This window comes from Gossypium hirsutum, chromosome D03, assembly GCF_007990345.1.
Source record: "Gossypium hirsutum isolate 1008001.06 chromosome D03, Gossypium_hirsutum_v2.1, whole genome shotgun sequence".
Classification (NCBI taxonomy): domain Eukaryota; kingdom Viridiplantae; phylum Streptophyta; class Magnoliopsida; order Malvales; family Malvaceae; genus Gossypium; species Gossypium hirsutum.
Genome location: NC_053439.1, coordinates 54,555,323 through 54,576,545, shown reverse-complemented (window position 1 = coordinate 54,576,545; position 21,223 = coordinate 54,555,323). Strand labels below are relative to the sequence as shown.

Sequence of the window (21,223 nt, the reverse complement as noted above, 5' to 3'; positions counted from 1 at the left end):
TATGAGGCACTTTTAATGGCGCCTCCTTATGAGGCACTTTTAATGGTGCCTCCCTATGAGCCGCCACCCGACCTATTTTCCCCTTTGACCGTATTTTGACCCGTATTTTTATTTAATTTTTTTAAAAAATAATATTTTATTCAAAAAAAATTTTTAATAGTTTTTTATTCATTGGCGCCTTTGAGATAGGCACCAATGAAAAAAATAATTCATTTTCGTAAATAATTTTTCTGACACCCTATTTCAGTAAAAAAAAATTTAGCCTAGTTTAGTAAAAAACCCGTAATGAGTGACATGTAATAAAAAGCACAACACGTCATCGGTTTATTAGTTACAAAAGTATTACACATTGTAGGAAGAAAAAAAAAACTTTATATATTTATATTTAATGAATTAACACAAATTGATGGCAAAAGATAAGACCATCCACGTAAATTTGAGTCAGCCAAAAGTAAATATTTGCTAATCTCAGTATTTAATATAGAAAGTTAGGAACTTTCGCCACCATTTTAGCTTGAAGATAAAAAAGATTGATTTTTTTCCCTGTCAGTATCCAAATTCCAAAGAACCCTAAAACAAATCAAATCTTTATTAAAATGGGAAATAAATCTTTTTTCATTTTAGTACACTCTTCCATTTCTATAAATTCTCATCTCTTAAACAGTCTCATTTCATTGCTTTTCTCTTTGATTTTTTTTTCTTATATTACCCTTTCATTTTTGCTGTAAAAAATGGTGACTATTTGCATTGGCAAAGGTATTTTGTTTATTTTATTTTATTTTTCATTTCATTTTCAATTATGATTATACATTTATATGGTTTTAATATCATTAATAATTTCATTTACTTGGTGTTTAGTTGGTCAAGCAAAGGGGCAAAAGATTCAGCTCGATGCTAATGAATTGGTATCAAATGATGAATTTGCATTGCCTGAAAAGAATGCTTTTGGAAACTCATTTAGGTAATATATATACATATGTATGCATGTGAAAGTTCATGATTCAGTGCTATGGTTATGTGAAGAACTAGGAGAAGTAAAAAAAAATTATGGGTGCAAAGGATTGGTTTTGTGTTGAATTTCAGGTTTTGATTGGGAAGGAAACAATGGAGATGTATGTATTTATGCATGTATGCGTTTGTGTGTGTGTGTGTGCAATGGTTTTTTTTGGTGTTTTTGAATATAGCTAATTCACCGTTTGTTGAAATGACTGACAGGGATTATGAAACAGATAATGGGAGAAAAGACATTGTCGAGCAACACTACAAATCAAGTCATATTAACCAAACCTATGAGTTTGTAAGTGAAAATGTGTGTATATATGCAAAGTTGATATATTAACATATATATTTTAATTACATAATAAAATGTATAGGTGAAGCAAATGAGGGAAGAATATATGAAGCTTGATAAAGCTGAAATGGGGATATGGGAATGTTGTGAACTACTCAATGAAATTGTTGATGAGAGTGATCCTGATTTAGATGAACCCCAAATTCAACATTTGTTGCAAAGTGCTGAAGCAATTAGAAAAGATTATCCTAATGAAGATTGGTTACATTTGACTGCTCTTATCCATGGTAAAATAATACAAAAACCCTATAAAAATCTTCATTTTTGATAAAAGTATCATGAAAGCCTCTCTACTAAGAGTCAGATTAAAGATTGTATTTTCTTATTTCTATTCAGAAAATGACAAATTCATTCTTATAGTAGGAGCCTCCGTGATACTTTTACCTTCATTTTCCAACGGTAAAAAAGTAAGATAATTTTGCTTTTACAGATCTCGGAAAAATCTTGGTTCTTCCAAAATTTGGAGGGCTACCACAATGGGCTGTTGTTGGTAAGTGGTAGTAAAAAAAAAGATCTTATATTGCTTTGATGTTATAAGTGTTTCATTAACAAAACTAGCTTGAATATAACAGGTGATACATTCCCTGTGGGATGTGCATTTGATGAGAGCAATGTTCATCACAAGGTTCTTTTTTTCTTTTTTGATAAATTTAATCATTTTTTTTCATTAAAAAAAGCTACGAGTTTGTGTAAATTGACATACCATTTTTGTTTGTAGTATTTTAAGGAAAACCCTGATTTCAACAATCCAAAGCATAATACCAGAAATGGAGTTTACATTGAAGGATGTGGACTAGACAATGTGCTTATGTCATGGGGGCATGATGATTATATGTACATGGTATATATATACATTTTGACTCCATTAATATAGATCCTTCTAAGCTAAAGTACTCAATTGTTTCTTGCAACAAAAGTTTTAGTCATAATGCTGAATGCAGGTTGCGAAGGAGAATGGAACCACATTGCCTTCTGCCGGATTGTTCATCGTCCGATACCATTCGTTCTATCGTAAGCATTTTTTCCCATATCGATGCTGTTTTGTCTCGAAATATCATAATCCATTTTACTTAATTTCAACATATTTAATTGCAGCATTGCATAAGTATGGAGCTTATTCTCAGTTCATGAAAGAAGAGGATAAAGAGAACTTCAAATGGCTTAAAGTATTCAAGTAAAGTGTGTTTTTTTTTACTCAAATTTACTATACTGTTAATTTATTCGGAATTCGGGTTTGAATCTTGTGTACTACATTGTTAGGAGCAGGGGTGGCCCTAAATTAGGGGTCTATTTAAATTTTATAAAATTATAAGTTAGTAAATAGTTAAATTGTATTTAGACCTCCTAAAAATATATATAATTTTAATTTAATCCTTTAAAATTTAGAAAGATATAAGCTTATACAATGATAAATTTATATTTTAGCTCTCGTAAAAGACAAAAGTCAATTCCCATAAGGGGCAGGCTGTGGCCTTGGCCCCTCAAAAATGGTTAAAGTGTCTTTTAGTCCCTTTGATATTTATGAAATTATAAGTTAGTATAATAGTAAAATTGCACATTGACCCCCAAAATTTATAGTTCATCTCTTGCCCCCAAATGTAATTTTTTAGTTTTGCCCCTACCATGAACCCTAAAATATTAGTTTTTATAGACCGTAAAGCTGACTTGGATGACTTTTTCATGAAATTATGACAGCAAATATGACCTTTATAGTAAAAGCAAAGTCTTGGTTGATGTTGAGAAGGTCAAGCCATATTATGAATCCCTCATTGCAAAAGTAAGCTCTTTTTACTCCAATTTCCCCATTTTTTTCCCCTTTAATCAATGATAAACTCTAAAGTTTTCATATTTGATTAAATGCAGTATTTTCCAGCAAAGCTGAAATGGTAAAAAGCTTCAAAGGCTCAAAACACAGCTGATAAATTTATTAGGATCTTAATGCCATTTTCATATGTTTTTTTTATATATTTTTAGTGTGAATAAAGGACTTGTTTTGTTTATTATAATAAAGATCCTTGAATTATTATTGTCAAATTTGCTTGTAGGGTTTGTTTAATTTGTCTTAATCAAATCAATGTTAAGACCAAATCATTTCTAATTATAGGGAAGATCATTGCATGATGTGATCTTCTATATGATGCAACAAGGCATATAAGCATGTGCATGAAATTTAGTTGATTAAGAAAGCATTGGTAAGTAACCAAAGTTGAAATAAAGAAGCAAAGCCTAAAAGGTGGTGCAAAATTTATAAAAAAAAATTTTAATTACATCCTTAAACTATCGATGTTATATCAATAAAGTCCTTTCATTATTAAAATCATTAATTTAACTGTTAAATAAAACATCAAATCTTATGTGATATAATTTAAAAGGAGAATTTAAAGAAAGTAAAAATTTACGGCATTCATTTTTTTCTTTAAAATTTTTATTTTAAATTATGTTACATGAGATACGACGTCTAATTTAACGGTTAAATTGACGATTTTAGTAATGGAAGGACTTTATTGATACAACCTTGATAGTTCGGGGATGTCTAGTATAATTAACTCTTTTATAAATTATAAGAACAAAATTAAATATTTAAACTAGTTTAAATCCAATTCAAACGGTCTTTTATTTAGTTTAACTAATGTTACACCAGTTTCATAGCACCGGTTGAACTGATTGGATCATCAATTCTCGGTTTAATTGGCCAATCCAATTTTGTGGTTTTCTTGGGATTCTTTTCTTTTCCCTTTTCAAAACATGGTACTAAAAAATGATTATAAAGAACCTAAAAAGAAGCCCTTTAAAATTTGTTATAAATTACTTTGCTTTAGTACCTTTCTTGGATCCAAAGCAAAGAACAAAAACTTGTGGGGATTACATAACAAAACCCCCATCTTATACCCCCTTTGGCAAATTCCATTTTCATTATTTGATCCCAAAACAATATCCCCCCCCCTCCCTTCACCAAAGGCAAAAAAATGGCATTGAGCAACAATGTGATAGGTGCAATCAACTTTGTTGCTATGTTGCTCTCGATCCCGATCCTCGGCGCCGGAATCTGGCTTTCGAATCAACCGGCCGACTCTTGTCTTAAAATTTTGTTATGGCCTGTAATAACATTAGGTGTCTTAATCTTGGTTATGGCACTAGCAGGTTTTGTAGGAGCATTTTGGCGTATCCCATGGTTACTTATGGCTTACCTTGTTGGCATGCTAGTGCTTATCATATTGCTTGCATGTCTGGTTATTTTCATGTACATGGTCACCATTAGAGGGTCAGGTCACATTGTTCCTAATAGGGCATATTTGGAATATCATTTGGAAGATTTTTCAATATGGCTTCAAAGGAGAGTACGAGGTTCTTACAAGTGGGAAAGGATTGAAACATGTTTGAGTTCAACACAGATTTGTCCTGATTTGAACCAAACTTATACAATGGCTATGGATTTCTTTAGGGCTTATTTGACTCCTATTGAGGTAAATCCCCCACTTTATCTGCTTATTCTCAATTGAATGATTTATTTTGAAAAGGGTTAATTTCATAAAAGGTCCTCAAAATTCAACATGTTTTCATTAGATCCTCAAAGTATCAAATATTACATCAACCATGTAATTTCTGTTAGCATTGCTGTCAATTTAGGTGTTTAATGGCAGTTTCGGATTGTCATGGATCATTAATCAAATTAAAAGAACATAGTGGTGAATTTGGTTGGGTTCTTGGTTTTGGAACTTTAGACTTTTTTTAACAAAATGAGTTTTGTTTTATGGCTTTTGGATATTATTTGATAAAGTTTTGAAGCTTTTTTCATAAATATTTTCAAAAATGATTTTTCTAAGTAAATAAAAAATAATCAATAACTCTTATATAATTGTTCTTTTATAATTCAGTTCAACTGATTTAACCGCCAGCCTAAAAATAATAAAAAATTAAGACAAATTAAAATTTTATAAAACCATTTCAACCATCAGTTTTGTCTCAATTTTCAATTTTTTAACTGGTTCCAAATGGTTCTCTCAAAGGCTAGTTCAATCCCCCACAGTTGAAGCTAGAAAATTAGCTTAAAGATGATGTGAGATAAATCATAAAATTTTAGTGGGCCAAAGTATAATTTTACTGTTATAGTAACTTGTAATTTCATAAATTTTAAAGGGGTTAAATGATAGATTTATCATTTTTAGAGGCTAAAGTCACTGTCCACCTTGTCTATGCCCATATTTAGCCCTATGTCTAGACTAATATACAGATTTAACCGAGCAATCTGATCCCACTCATATAACATTAAATAATCGTAATTTTCCAGTGTATTCTCTCCTCTTTATATCTTTATGTTCTTAATGTTGTTTTACAGTCAGGGTGTTGTAAGCCACCAACAGAGTGTGGATACACATTTGTGAACCCAACAAATTGGATCAGTCCCATTAACAACATTGCTGACCCTGATTGCATTCAATGGAACAATGACCAAACAAAGCTCTGTTATAGCTGTAATTCTTGCAAGGCAGGATTGCTAGCAAGTTTGAAACAAGAATGGAGAAGGGCCGACATAATATTGCTTGTAACTCTTATTGCTTTGATATGTGTGTATTTAGTAGGGTGTTGTGCCTTTAGGAATGCCCAAACTGAGGACATATTTAGAAAATACCGACAAGGTTACTCGTAAGCCGGTAATGGTGCGGGGTTTAGTCGTATGTTGCGGGACTTAGTCTTAATTTATAATTTGATTTAATTATTTTTAATTTTTTATATATTTTTTTTAAAATTTTCAATATTGATTCAAATGATGGTTGTTAAAATATGGAAAACATATTATTACATATATAATGCTATGTTAGCTTATTATTTTCACGTAATGCTCCAAAAAGAAAAGCGATGTCATTTTAGTGAAGGGTAAACTATTAGTAATCATCCAACTATTATTTTTTTTCTTTTTTGATCAACTAACTATGAAAAGTTACAAAATAGTCACTCATCTATTCAAATTTGTCTTTTTAATCACCCAACTATCTTGGATATTTGGGTGTTTCCATTCTTATGTTAGTCAACTGTTGATAAAAAAGACAAAATTGAATAGTTGAGTGACAAAAAAAGAAAAAGAACCATAGTTGAGTGACTACAGATATAGCTTACCCTTTCGTTAATGGATTCAACTATTACTATTTGAATAAGGACTACAATTTTAAAATAAAAAAGTATAAGGACTAAAATGATAAAATTGAAAAATAAAAACTAAATCCATACTCAGTTCAGCAACTATAAGCCCAAAACTGCAGAACTAGATTCAACTATTTTTATTTGATATACTTAATTGGACTCAAAATCAGGCCGAAGTCTATGGAGCTGGCGTCCAGACAGGACCAAAATATGTCTTTCATTTCTTCGACTTGCAATCGGGAAGTACAAAACATACTTTTGGATAAGATATTGCCTGCTTTACATGGGATAATAGCAATACTTATGTCTTCTATTTTTTGTTATCTTTGTCCGAAACCAAGGAAACAATAAGAACTCCCATCACTAGAGCTATAAATTATTAACTAAATTTAATTATTCAATTCGAATTGAAATTCAATCCAATTTAATTTAAAAAAAAATAAACCATTTAAATTAGAGTTGCTTAAAAATGGCTCAAAATTAAAACAATTCAAATCTCAAAATGACTTGAACCATAAATTATCCCTAACAAGTAACCAAAGATTGCTTTGGCCTTCAATGTGGTAAAATTGTCCTTTTAGTCCTTTAAATTTTTATGCAATTACAAATTAATATAATGATAACTTTCTTTTGGCTCCCCTTGAACAATATTCTAGATTCGCCCTTGGAAGTAACTTGGATTGACATGAATTTGAAATGATTAAAATCCAAAATAACCCAAACACGTAATGACTTGAGTAAAAAAACTCGAACCCTAAATCTTAAATTAAAAATAACCCAAACATGCTCCCAAAAAAGAAAAATCTCCCTTTAATCCCTTTGAGCATTTGTAAAGTTTTAAATTAATTTTATGGTAAAATTATATTTCGGCTGTTCCTAAAATTTAAAATTAAATCATGCCCTCTCCAAAAATAAAAAAAAGTATAATTTAATCCATTGTTTTACATTAATATAATAACGAAATTATATTTTCAACTCACTAAAAAAGTTTTTAGCTTTACCCTGTAACCCGAACCTTAAATGCCTTGTGACGAATTCTCATAGCAAAAATGTCAGTGATGTCATGTCAGCCAAAATAGACACAATTACAAGAGGCATTGACTGGTTCAAAGTTTTAAGTCAATTGCCAAAAGCCGAGGCTTCGTCGGCCACAACTTGCAGTCTACACTTAAGTTTGTGGTGGGGGGTTGGTAGGTTTGCAAGGACTGGACTGTGTGTGTGGGTCACTAAATGGGACTCAAATTTCAAACCTTTCTTTAATGTAAAACGATGGTAACAAGCTACTTGACTTTTCGTCCTTCAATTTCAGCTCACAGGCTTAAATTGAACACAAATGAAGGTACCAAGATAATTTTTTTGGTCAATACATGTATAGAAATTAAGGTTCAATATATGTTTTTGTTCTTGTATTATAGTGAATTTCTCACTTTAACCCTTTTATTATTGTTCATGTGTTCTCATTTGATTTGACAGTAGAGGTCAAAATGACTAAAAAATATAATAAAATGATTAAAGTGAAAATTTCATTATAATACAGTAGCCAAAACAAGTATTAAGCCAGAAATTTAAAATAAAACTCAAATGTTAACTAGTGGATTGGATTGATTTCAAATCGGATCAATTTAAGTTGAGTTGATTTGAATTTTAAAATTTTTGATGAACACCTCACATGGTGCAATATTAAAGTTAATTAGTTTCTTTAAAGTGTTTGCCCATAATTATATGTTTAGGGTTTAGAATTTATGATTAATGCACTCGGTATTAATTAATAAAACTATTGTTGAATTAACTAGCTTATTAAATGAATTATAGGTTGAATTGTAAAGGATTTGTATTCGAGTCTTTAGTTCACACCCACCCCGAATATTTTTATTTTTAAATAAAAAAATCTATATGCTAGTTTCGACTTAAAAAAAACTAATTATATAATAAAGATATCGGGTTTGGTTCTTCTATTAGGCTTAAATTTGTGATTTAATTAGTCCATAAGTTTTAATTGATTTAATTAAAATGCTGATGTGAATTTTTTTAATGAGTATGTATTTCAACTTATCATCTTGTTGGTTTTTTTTATTTAAGGCAGAAAATGTGTTTTTAATGAAATTAATGTTAGCATTTAAATTTAAAAAAAAAACTAACATTATTAACTAAATTAACTAATGACATTATAAAATTATAGGGATCAGATTATACCAAATTAAAATATTGAGATCCCTTAAATTTAAGCATAGTAAAGGGACCAAAACTAAAAGTTGACCATTTTTATTCAATTGATTTTTTATAGCCCCATGGGGAATGATGTCACAGCTGTGTTGAGTCAAAACAATGATGGTTAAGGAGAATAATTAGTTCATTAATGGAATCAATAGTCTAGTTGACTTTGTTTCCTACAATTTTCATGGTTGCTGCCTTGAAACGCCAATAAGGGATACCAAGTTTCCATGCCCCAAAGTTGAAAGAGACACAGCACTGTGGTGGTAAATTCAGACGACATACATGCTTTTTTGGGTCAGAGAGATTTGACTTATCCTGATCTTTGTAATAGTCAAAGGCTCATGCTAAAACACTTGTGTAACATGTACCATCGTCTTCAGGAAATCTTGCAGTCAAATTTTGGTTTTTTTACACTTTAGTATGTTAATTCGGGAATTAATTTTTATGTTTTAATTTATCATAATTTCATCCTTGTAGACTATTTATAATGTTATTGTTGGATTATGTACGTTAATAATCATAAAAAGATTAGACCAATTTAAAAGTGATCTAATAAGATTAGAGTTAGAGATTTTGGGATAGAATCTTACGGTCTATAGAGACTAATTTTTTCGGAGTTTCTAGTTATTTCTCTCAAATATCATCTCCAAAGTTCAAATCTAAGTCTTTCGTTGGGAGTACAATGTGGTTTACTAATTATATAATATATTAAGGGCTTATATGTGTGTACTATAGTTACTAACTTTTTAAATTTACGATGGATTAAATAGAATTTGGCTTGAGGATTAAAATTTTTTTAAAAAATCAATCAAGCCCCTTTATGAAAAATATATCCAATTGAGTCCTCAAGCTTGAAAATATCAATACGTAGAATATAATTACATTTAATTACACTATACATAGGCCATATTTTATACTATATAATTATACAATACATAGGCCATATATATTTTAATGTACCACATGCACAACATCTTCACGGATTTTCTTTCTCTTCTGGTAAGATTCCATGCCTAAATCAACGGATTATTTATATGTTGAAAAAAAAAGTTAATCATTATTGTATTTAACATTAAATATTCTAAAGACACGTTTGTTAGTAAAAGTATTATGAAGGCTTTTGTATTACGAGTCGAATTAGATTTTGTTTCTTTTATTAAAAATTTGGGCAAATTAGTATCTATACATTAGATTAAAAAGTAAATTGGTTATTCTGTTAAAAGTTCCATCCATTTTTATTGTTAAAAACCGGTCCTTGTACATTAACATCATATACACGTGGCACATCGTGTAACTTTTTGGTTATTTCGCCAACCCCACTAGATTTTAACGATAGAAAAGGATGAAATTTTTAATAGAAAGGAATCGTTTGCTCTTTGATCTAGCGTACAGAGACTTGTTTTCTCATTTTTTGAGTAAAGGGAAAAAATACAATCTAACTCCTAGTACAGGTACCTCCATAGTACTTTTACCGGTGTTTGGTTCATGAAATTTTATTTTTGTTAATAGGATGATTGAAATGTAAGATTATTTAACACATTATTGAGTATGTTAGATTGTCATGTTTGATTCATTTGGATAGAATGTTAGATTTTATTATTTAATTGATATAATATAAGGTTACTTAAAAGCACATGTATTAATTTATTCTCGTAGAATTTGCTTCTTGTTTTTTTATTGATTACTACATAAAAGCTGAAAGTTATAGTAATTTTTCTTCATCTAATAAATTATTTCATATCTCATTTCTTAAATAAATAAATAAATGGGAATTATGGAGGAGATATAAGCAACTAGAATTTCCCTTTTAATCAAAGTGATAGGAGAAAGAAAGAGAATTTTTTTTAATAAAACATGTTATTTGTTATGATTTAAGGGTAAATTTGACGAAATTGATAAAAAAAAAGGTAAAATTGTTATAAAAGTAATATCTAATTATTTGTTATTATTTCATATCACATATAGTCTTGTTTTTGCAAGTAATATCTAATTATTTGCTATCCTATCTAGTTTGGTGGATACTCGATTTTTTGTTGATTTTTGCCTGCTGTTTTACACCATCCGAGGTTGATTTCCTAATCGTATTAAGTGTTTGCAATCACTCCAGATTTGTCGTGCTTGAGTTGTGATAGAGCCAATTGTCAACGTGCCATAATGGTTTATTGATACTGAGGCTAAAGCATTTTTTGTTGTGTTGATGGAGTTTGTCATTCACCGCCTACGACGGGTGTTGTTGTTCCCCCTCTCTTAATGTATGATCCCATTCATAGGATGAATTAATAAATTTCTCTACTTGAACAATTATCAAAGAATCGAAGAATTTGATTAATTAACTATTGTTTCATTTTATAAAATAAACTAAAATTATTAAAAATGGGATAAATGTGGTATTAAAATCTTAACACTATTAAAAATATAAAAAATACTAAAAGTAATTATTTAAAGTCAAACATAAAAATCCTATACTTGAATCAAATGCTACCTCGAAAAATCATTTCTTAGTAAAACAAATGATGAAATAAACTAGTTATAAGCTTTTTCAGAATACTGTTAAATCGACACACCAGTTTTGACTTCAGACAAACATATTTACTTTTTTGTTCATGTCTGAAATGTGAATTAATTGTTGTAGCCAAGTCCAAACTAACAAAAAGTAACATCTTCATTAAGGGTCAAATAATAATAATAATAATATCTTGTTCTTTTTTTTATTGAATTCACATTTGTCTTCCCATGCGATATGATGTCAAAGTGAAAAATAATTAGCATTGATTAAAAAGAAAATTATTTGATTTTAATCTCGAACCCAGATTTGGTTTGAGTTTAAATCGTATTAATCGCATTATTATTAGAATTTTACCTTCCTTTTATAATTCACCAAAAATAAATAAATAATAACCAAAACTTTTGTACATGATTTTCTTTGTACTCCAACATTGAAAACATTATTTGGCATTCAAATAAATATTCACTATAACCTTTGTGCTTCACCACAAACATGTTAATTCAACGAGTGATATTGATTTTGGATTGGATCAATCTAAATCGGATCAATTCGGGCTTAAATTTTTTTATAAGATCTGGGATTTAATAAGAATTTTTAAAAATTTTAATAGGTCTAATTAAAACTTTTAAAAGTTCTAGAGGTTTAATGAGAATTTACAGAAATTTTTGAGGGCTCTAATTAAATTTTCCTAAAAAATTGAAAAACTTAACGAGGACTTTGAAAAATTTTAAGAACCTAATTAAAATTTTTATGGATCTAATGAAAATTTTCAAAACTTTGGGGGGATGCAACTCGGCTCGTTACAACCCGCCCTTCCTTAGACATTGGCCATTAGGATTTAGAGTTTTAAGGTTTAAGAATCTAGGATTTAAAATTTGGGTAATTATTTGACAATTTGTGGAGTTTTGAGACTTGTGATTGAAAATATTGGAAGTGCCTTATTTGTTTATATAGTAAATATTTTCTGGGATAAATCTCAAAATTATATATGAACTTTAAATTAATGTGCAATTTGATATATGGACTTTGATTAGGTGCAATCATACACATGAAACTTTGATTGCGGTTCAAATGTATATATGAAACTTTAATTTTGATTCAATCATACACATTTAAAGAAATAAATACATCAATTTATTTATATATTGGATAAATATAATTATCTTTGTATGCAATATATAAACATAAAATGGTGTTATATCAATAATTGTATTAATAATTTGTAAGAATTAAATCAAATCAAAATTTCATGTATAAAAATGTACAAAATCAAAGTTCATGTATAAAATTACACATTAAACCAAAATTCATGTATAATTTTCAAATTTATCCTTTTTTTTTACTATACCCTATAAGACAAATTACCTCTCAACCTGTTTATAAAATTTAAAAAAATCCTCGAATAATGCATTGGATATTCTTTTTAAAAAACGAATTAAAATTTAAAATAATAATTAATCGAATCCAATTTTCAAATTTAAATTTATATGTACAACTTTACGTAAGCATAGGGGAACAATTTTATGAGGGATGGCTCATGAAGCCTATCGTTGCCCAGGTATTGCCCACCCTAAACCCTATCCAATAATAATATCACAAAATGTGCTTCAACAAAAACCAAAAGCCAATCAAGTCCAAATAATAAAACACATTGGACAGTTCATCAATTTCATATAAAAATCGAAAGCAATTTTCATTTAGAAGGGCGAGGTCCTTCCAAGATGGGTTCCATAATATATGATTGCAAAAATGTGACCCCCAATCATTGACACCATATGGGGGTATTGATGAAGGGTTTGCATCACAATTTTTTTAAACGACTTTGGCATTTCAGAAAAGGGACCTAACATTAGTATGCCTAACTAAGCACATTCGTTCTTATCCACTCAATCAACATCTTCTTTGCCTTTCACCATAATAATAACAATTTTCTTTTCTCCAAAACAAAGATAAAATTTGTGTTGGCTTAAGTTGATTAAATGTGTGTCAATAAAAGAGGGAGATGGGCGAAAGGTGTGATGTCGTAAGAGAGAGAAATTTGTTCTAATGTCTCCCGATGAGATTTTATATCGGGGGCTAAGGTGTCACGTAGAAGTATCCTATTAGTAGACAGCTCATTTTGTAAAATGATCTTGTTGGATTTTGATGTGATGTTATAGGTTGAGTTAGTTATGGATGATAGTTGTCTTGTCAATACAAGGTCTTTAACAATGGCGATGGATGAATAGTATAGGAAACGGATACGTGACTCAACAGAGGTAGTATAACAAATCTAGAACTCATTCTCTTTTGTAATGTAACCGGAAAAATTTTATATATGAAATTAAGACCTAGAAACAATTTGGGGATCCTCATTTAGGTAATTACTTAGTATAAGAGGTTAAGCTAAAATAATTTTGTTACTAAGTTGTATTTCTATTTTTTTAAAAATAAGATATGTGTCAAAATCTCAATTCCGTTTGTGGAATTAAAAAGTTTTATCCTGTAAATATATCAAAAAATAATATAATTAAATTTTTATTATTAAAGAATCAATAATATTAATAAAAATAAATAATATAATCAAAGTAAGTGTAGAACTATTTTATATTACAAAAGAAAAACATAAACTAAATTTTACATTAAATATTGTATTTTTTATGAATATATAATGAAAAATAGAATATAATTATATTGATTTTTTTATAATTATAATTTAAACTCAAGTAAAGATGAAAACCCAACAGGGCATAATTTGGGTTCTTAAATATATTGATTTAAGAATAAAAAGGGTAAAAGAGATATAAAACTAATGAAATTAAGGGGATTTAAACTAAAATATTTACAAATTTATCATTTTTTTATATATTTAATATAGAGAATAAAATCAAAATTTAAAAATTTTGGGGATGTACCTCTGCCATTTTAGAAGTAGATAAAATTTAGACATTTGAAATATATGGTGCCAAAGGAAAATCACAAACATTTGTCAACAAACATGCAAAGTAATAATCTAAGCCCCATGTAATGGCATGATGTTTAGAGTGTTCACCGCCTCAGGTCTGGTTTGAGTTCGAGTTGCGCTAATCTTATTTATTATTCGAGATTTACCTTGTTCTTATATTTTACAAAAAAAAAAACAATGTTATTGTCAATTGAACGACATGCATAGAATCTAAGGGTTTTGTGTATATTTTGATAATTGAGTTTGATATTTTTTTCCCAATACGATACTTATGTTATTTTTTTGTTCAATGTGGTATCTGTATTCGACAAAAATTACACATTTTGGTACCTGAAAATAACAATGTTAACTTTTTAGTGTTCAATTCAAATTTTAGAGTTAATTTGACGAAAATTCATAATTAACTAATAAATTAGCAATTAGCTTTATTCAAATCAACCCTAAAACTCAAATTAGATATCATCCATTAGATTGTATTTGAAAAATTAAGCACATAATTAAACAAATTCACAATTAACACTAAATTTATCCTATTAACAAAATCATGAAAAATTCAATCCAAATAATATTAGTAATTAACTTTCATCAAATCAAATATCAAAATTAATCTCATTACCTTTGGGAATCAAAATACATAACTTTTGTCAAAAACAAATATCAGATTAGACCAAAAATAATATAGATACCACATTAAGAAAAAAAATATCAAATTCATGTACCAAATGATATGTTAAACTTAAAATAAATTTGATGAATTAACTTTAAATTGAAAACCCAAATATAATTTACAAAAGATAGACTACAATATCTTTAAAAAATGTCAATATATTAACTTTACTATTAAACCAAAATCTGGATTAATTTGGTGAAGTGATGAATGACAAATGAATTAATTATCAATGTGAAATTGGTGCTCGAGTGGGATGCTTTATGGACCCATATTTGGTAGATGGAAATTAGATGCCAAAGATCGGCTATATCCTAGAAATATAAAGCATATAGGATAAGGATTATTAAATTAAAATAAACGACAACATGGTTGTGATCATAGGGACCCTATTTCATGTTGTATTTTATTGCATTAAAGGCAAGTGATGAAAGGGTTCCAAATCAAAAAAGCATATTAGCATCAAACATCATGCATATGGTGTGTATTTTGGTTTTTTGTTCGAGATTATTTGATATTCGATAATTATATTAAATTAGAATTAAATTAGATTAAACTTGTAAATAAAACAATATAATTTTTTCTATTTATAAAATTCGTACTTGAAATTTTATTTAAGAAATATTAAATTTATTATAATTTTACATGATGTGTATTTCATGTATACAACCTGATGGATCAAATCAATTCAAAAGGATGGTGGAGTGGTATCCCCTTTCACCACTTCCCTTTTCCCTATATGGCCATATTGTGATATCCTACAAGGCCACCACCATCATAGCCACTAACACACAAATATTTTTAATAATCAAGACGATTCTAATCATAAATTTAGTTCTTTGCTTCAACAAATTAGGGATGAAGTTTATTAATTTATACATCGTGTATGGTTTTTAAGTTTACCTTGATAGGTTGAGTAGAACAATGGTATATTAAATTAGCAAATTTCGCTAAAATCAGAAGATCTTATTTAATAGGATCGATATCACCTGCATCCACATACCTAGTAATTAAATCTCATCAAATTATATTAACGATCTAATAAAGAAACCTAGTCTATATGATATCCGATGACATTTCACGAATAAAAAAAAAAATGTAGCCTAAGGGAGATCCTCTTAAATGCATCTTTGAAACACAACCAAAGCAGCCAACTAACCACCTTCTCCATCCCTGTTTTGGACTCTTTTCTTTTTCATTACCCTCAGCAAGGGTTAATGTAAAGGGTAGACAGGGGCTTTGTCTCTCCCCAGGAAATGAAAAATTATAAATTTATACTTTTTTTAATAATAAAATTATAAATTAACACATAATGGAATCATATTTTGACCTCTCAAAATTTATAATTCAAGTCCAGTCCCTCGAGAATAAAACTTTAACAACAATACAAGTAACATAACTCGAACTTAAATCATACCTAAAATAATAAACACTTTAACTATTAAGTCAACACATAAAATATCTATAACATGATATATATATATATAGATATTAACTCCAAAAATTGACGCCTTGGGCTTTGTGAGAGCCAATAAATCAATCAATCATCAAAACCATGCTCCACGCCACCAGTTACAAGATCCAAGGGTCAGCATCTAATGACAGTTTGACGTGGCCCACGTTCTAAATATGTAATAAAATAATCCTACTTGGCTAACAAACCAAAAATAAAGTATCAAACAAACCGCCTTTCAAGAGGCGGCTTACTTTATTCACGATTCCAAGAATCAAGACACCTACCCATTTCGCGTTTGACCCGTGCCAAATCCAAATCATACTCACCTCACACGTGCCACCCCATCCATTTCTTTACATAAATTTTAAATTATTGAAGTTTCGATTATAATCTTTTTAAAGGTAAATTTGGATGGGCGGCGCGTTTATCTGCGGTTAATGTAAAAACAACAGTTACGGTAAGATTAAATACTGTAATAATATTGTAGCGTAAGACAAAAAATAAATTAAACGCACCGCACTACACCCAATCACTCATCTAAACCCACCCTAAATCTTTTCTAAGAGATAAATTTAATTAAATCTATTTAAATTAATCGAATCAGATTTCAACCAAAAAAACATTAATTACCACATAACAATTTTTATACATTTTAGGTTAACTTAGCATCTCTATTATAAAGTAAGTAAAAAAAAATGCAATCAATCATACAACATACAATCATTTTATTTATTTATAGAAAACCCTTCCATCCTCTTTATAACACTGTTATATTTACATATTCCATTCACTCCCCAATCCCCATTACAATTTGCCAAAACCAAACCCTTCTGTACACAATGTGAAGAAAAAACGAAAACTAACCTATTCCACAATGCTAAAAGATTTATATTTAAGTCTTTAGTTCACATCAATCTCGGATTCGATCTTTGGACAATCCTATCCCTATCCGTGGGGCTTATTTTTCCACTTTGTTTCCCACTTGTATGTTTTTTGCTTGCTTCTATTTACAAAACACTTGAGAATGGGAGGGGAATGTGACAATGCCGGATCGTTTTTAGGGAAAGAGTTGTGGTGGGGCATTGTGGCCATCACATTGTGTACATGTCTAAACTTTAAGGCTATGGAGCTTTAATATTGTATGATTAGTCCTGCCATTGGAGCTCGCTGGGGAATCCCTTTCCTACGTTTAGCATTTCGGTAATTAACCGAAGTCGGAGGTGGCGTCGATGGACTAAAACTACGAACTTTGTTGCTGTTGTCGTCATTCTTCCTTGGCTTCCCATGGCTACTACTACTGTATGAATCCTCAGAGTCCGACGATACCATCGCTAGTTGCCTTTTCTTCTTTTGAAAATCCTTTGACGTCCCAACAATCTGCATTTCAATCACGTCAATTCCAAACTTTAAAATCATTCCGATTTCATATAACTTCCGACGAATTTAAAACTTAAAAGCAGCAGGCAGAGGCTTGACCCCAAAATTCATGCAATATATGATTAAATTGTATTTTGGCCTAAAAAAATTATTAAATACCTTCAAAATATACATCATAATATTATATTTGGAGCTCTCAAAAATTTATAATTCAATTTCAGTCCAGATTCGGGTCTAGATTCAAAATAAATCAGCATTATTGTTGATTACACAGGCGAATAAAGTTGGAGGCAGTAAGGAAAAATGGAGATGAACAATTAAAAAGTAGAGGAAAGATTAAAAAAAAAAAATTACCTTGCAACCAAGGGAGCAAAACCGAAAGTTATCAACAAGGCTACGATCACAGACTTCACAAGTATTGATAACACCTTTACCAGGCCTTGGTTGAGGCCTTTCATTGAGGAAGACAACCTTAGCACTGTTTATTACATAAGTTTGAACACCAGATATGTCCAAATATTTTTGTATCTCAGATACCCTTATTACATCATGGTACGAAGATCTCCTTATCTGTTCCAAAACAAAATTACATTAGCAATCGAGTCAATACCCTGTTTGGATGCTGAGAAAATGCAAGGAAAAAAAACCAAACCTGAATGTAATTATGATCCCTGTGATAAGCAAGGCAAAAAGAACAAAGAGAACCATTCATACAATCCAAGCAATACATATTGCATTCACTCTTATGAGAATCAATATGAAGCTTGCATTGAACAAAGAACTGTTCTTTCAATAAAGGTTTCAACCATGGCGGCCACTTGTCGTTATTGTTGTCTTCTTCATCAGGTCCACCACCTCCCTATACCGAAAAAAAAAGACACCATTTTTCATCAACACCCATTTTTTTCAGTGAATACCCAAATCAAAACACAAAATTTTTTTTCATTAAACCACACTTTATAAAGATTTTACCATGATTCTTCTGTTCTTGGGCTTGATTTCACGAACAGTGGATTCTTGATTTTCGATAGCCAGTTTGAACTTAGTTAAAAAAAACAGACTTTTTTTGAAGTGAGATTTTAGAGAGAGAAAATATTGAAAATGGGAATTAAACGGGGGAGAAGAAGGGGATGTGGTTCTTATCTAAAGCAAAGTCCACACCCGAACCTTAAGTCGGAAGCTGAGTCCGAAGCTAAGTGCGTTGAAGTGCAAGGAACCGACCTCCACCTTCCCTTTTAATTTCACTTTCTTTCATTTTCACTATCTTTGGTCTTATCATTTTATTTAATTATTTTTTATAAAATAATGTGATTAATTTATGTGTTAATAGACACCCATTATTGAGTGGACAATGTTTTCTTTATATGATTAAATTTTAAATTAGTGATTTATGATATTGTCTTTTTTTCTTTTCTTATTTTAATGCGATGGAAGGATAGATATGAAACTACTTTCAATAGTGAATATATAGCATCAAATGTTTGTATTTATTTTAACATAAATGGAAATCATATTCACCATTTACTTTTTATTACATATTGTATATTTATTTTTGAGTATATATGTATAAATTATATGATCTGGTTAGATTATTTTACACGATATTTAAGAGAGTTTATCTTATATGTGTTCACCTTAAATGTAATCCTACTCATCCACATTGTTAATCTAACACCGGTTAATAGATTAAATAGGTTGAATTTTTGTTCTTTCAAATCCCTCTTCTTTGTTTTGAAACCTTTTGAAAATTTTAGTTTGTGAAATGTCATTTTATTGATTATAGCTTCACAAAATTTTGCAAAATGAAAGGGAAATGAGGACAGATTGGTAGGAAAAGAAAAACCTAATTCATGAGAGTTTAGGCGTTTAGATTTTAGAGTTTAGAATAGGGAGGAAACATGTTGATGTCAAGGTTGGCCCTAACAGCATGGGGTTTGCTTTTGGTCGGTCATATTTCTTGAGAATTATTGCACCATTTACATCATCAAAACACACACACACAAAATAAGAGATATAATTTTAGTTCTAATTATGGTTTTAGTTTATTTGCTATGTAGAAATTTGTGATTTTATACTCTTATTTTATTTTGATATAGTTTGATCTAAACTTGTTCATGAGTCAGGTTATCTGCTTAAACTCGAAGGTTCACTCAAAATTTGGGAGTATTTAGACAAAAATATTATGTTTAAAAAATGAGTTTAGGCAAAAAATTAAGCTCGTTTAAAATATGATCCATACTTGAGCTTTAAATATTCAAGGCCTGAGCCCAACCCAATCCACCTTTTTTTTTTCTAATATATTATGTTATTTCTATATACTATGTAATTTATAATACAAAATTAAATCTATAGTAATATATAATGTTATAATGTAAACATTATACAAATGTTAAGATGTCTATATAAATTTCTTAATAAATAAAAAATATATAAAACTATCAACTATTAATTAAAAATAATATAAGTATGTTTTTTATAAAAAAAATAGAAATTATATGGGTTAGACTAAAATGTGGTTGAATTAACTATTTACAAATATGGGCGGGCTTAGGTAAAGTTTTAAGTTCATATTTTGAGTTTGGTCAAGCTTAGGTAAGTATAAAGTATATTAATATCATACTTAAGTCCAACCCGGCCTGACCCATGAACAACTCTAGTTTGATTTTTATACTTCTATAATGTTATTAGTAAGTCCAACTTGGTAGCATTGTTAATTGTTGTATTAAAGTGACCATGACGGATTTCCATGAATTTGTTAAAATTATTAATAATGTTATCAAATTAACTATTAATAGTGCTAACATTTTAACCACATTAGTTAACAATATTATCAATATAAACCTCCTATTAATATTATAAAAGTAAGGGAATCAAATTATGTCAATTTAAAGTAAAGAGAATAAATATAAATTTCCAATATAATAGAGGGATTAAAATTAGAATTCAACATTTTACTTAAAAGCTGGGAGTGTTGGTAAATGAAGGGCCAAAATATATATTAGAGTTGTATGACTCGAATACCATTTGATTCGGCTCGAAAGGTTCGATGTGCAACTTACTTGTTAAAAAAATAAAATAGAGAGACAAAATAAAGGATCTGTGGGGGTCGAAGGACTATGCTTCTTCTATTAGACATTGATTATAATAGGGTTGTTTAACCCTTAAAATGTGGGTAGTCGAAAACTTCTTGTTTTTGTTGTTTTTCAATATTAGTTAATTTTTTCCTCATTTGTTTGTGGCTTTCCCCGAAAAAAAATTTTCACGTAAGATCTGTGTGCTCTTATTTTTTTTTCTTATTACTTTACGATTATTCTTACTACAATTATCGGCGTATACTATAACAATATACTTAAAAAAATCCACATTTAAATTGTGCTTGAATAATGTCAAGATTTAGGTAAAATGAGGAAAGGATCCCATCAATCATTCTAGGCATAGTGTAGGAGTTAATTCACTTCACCAATTAGTTGATAATAGATCCAAGTTCATGAATCATCACTTTCAAATGACACTAAACTACCAATTGGACAAATTGCTTCTTTAGCATTCTAATTTCATTGTATTGTAAC

The 21,223-nt window shown here is 29.4% G+C and overlaps 3 protein-coding genes across 4 annotated transcripts; 2 read left to right on the top strand and 1 right to left on the bottom strand.

Moving 5' to 3' along the window:
* The first annotated feature begins 584 nt into the window (after window positions 1-584).
* On the top strand, window positions 585-3,385 carry LOC107939761 (inositol oxygenase 4). 2 transcript variants are annotated; one of them, XR_005911570.1, is made up of 11 exons: window positions 585-756; window positions 859-961; window positions 1,216-1,297; window positions 1,374-1,578; window positions 1,782-1,841; window positions 1,924-1,976; window positions 2,070-2,192; window positions 2,293-2,362; window positions 2,447-2,530; window positions 3,047-3,128; window positions 3,215-3,385. XR_005911570.1 is itself a non-coding variant. In XM_016873129.2 (11 exons), the coding sequence occupies exons 1-11, from the start codon at window positions 732-734 to the stop codon at window positions 3,239-3,241; spliced, it is 909 nt and encodes a 302-aa protein (XP_016728618.1). In that variant the 5' UTR covers window positions 587-731; the 3' UTR covers window positions 3,242-3,385. The 2 variants fall into 2 exon arrangements, 1 of the variants encoding a protein (XP_016728618.1); XM_016873129.2 differs by having other exon boundaries at window positions 587-756; window positions 2,447-2,525.
* An 862-nt stretch (window positions 3,386-4,247) lies between these two features.
* LOC107939762 (protein TORNADO 2) lies at window positions 4,248-6,084 on the top strand. Its single transcript, XM_016873132.2, has 2 exons — window positions 4,248-4,815; window positions 5,688-6,084. Exons 1-2 carry the CDS (start codon window positions 4,318-4,320, stop codon window positions 5,997-5,999), a joined length of 810 nt encoding a protein of 269 aa, XP_016728621.2. The 5' UTR covers window positions 4,248-4,317; the 3' UTR covers window positions 6,000-6,084.
* Window positions 6,085-16,985: 10,901 nt separating this feature from the next.
* LOC107939773 (protein RGF1 INDUCIBLE TRANSCRIPTION FACTOR 1) lies at window positions 16,986-18,892 on the bottom strand. Its single transcript, XM_016873145.2, has 4 exons — window positions 18,627-18,892; window positions 18,307-18,513; window positions 18,009-18,224; window positions 16,986-17,654 (listed from the first exon to the last, which is right to left on the bottom strand). The coding sequence occupies exons 1-4, from the start codon at window positions 18,627-18,629 to the stop codon at window positions 17,409-17,411; spliced, it is 672 nt and encodes a 223-aa protein (XP_016728634.2). The 5' UTR covers window positions 18,630-18,892; the 3' UTR covers window positions 16,986-17,408.
* Between the last annotated feature and the right edge of the window lie 2,331 nt (window positions 18,893-21,223).

What these genes read in the sequence shown, in the direction of transcription:
- LOC107939761 (XM_016873129.2), top strand. Translation starts at nt 732, where the DNA reads ATGGTGACTATTTGCATTGGCAAAG. An exon ending in TTAACCAAACCTATGAGTTT is followed by an intron (nt 1,298 to 1,373) that starts GTAAGTGAAAAT and finishes TAAAATGTATAG; the next exon opens with GTGAAGCAAATGAGGGAAGA. An exon ending in TTTGACTGCTCTTATCCATG is followed by an intron (nt 1,579 to 1,781) that starts GTAAAATAATAC and finishes TTGCTTTTACAG; the next exon opens with ATCTCGGAAAAATCTTGGTT.
- LOC107939762 (XM_016873132.2), top strand. Translation starts at nt 4,318, where the DNA reads ATGGCATTGAGCAACAATGTGATAGGTGCAATCAACTTTGTTGCTATG. An exon ending in CTTATTTGACTCCTATTGAG is followed by an intron (nt 4,816 to 5,687) that starts GTAAATCCCCCA and finishes GTTGTTTTACAG; the next exon opens with TCAGGGTGTTGTAAGCCACC.
- LOC107939773 (XM_016873145.2), bottom strand. An exon ending in GGGATCATAATTACATTCAG is followed by an intron (nt 18,225 to 18,306) that starts GTTTGGTTTTTT and finishes GTTTTGGAACAG; the next exon opens with ATAAGGAGATCTTCGTACCA. An exon ending in TTTGCTCCCTTGGTTGCAAG is followed by an intron (nt 17,655 to 18,008) that starts GTAATTTTTTTT and finishes ATTGAAATGCAG; the next exon opens with ATTGTTGGGACGTCAAAGGA.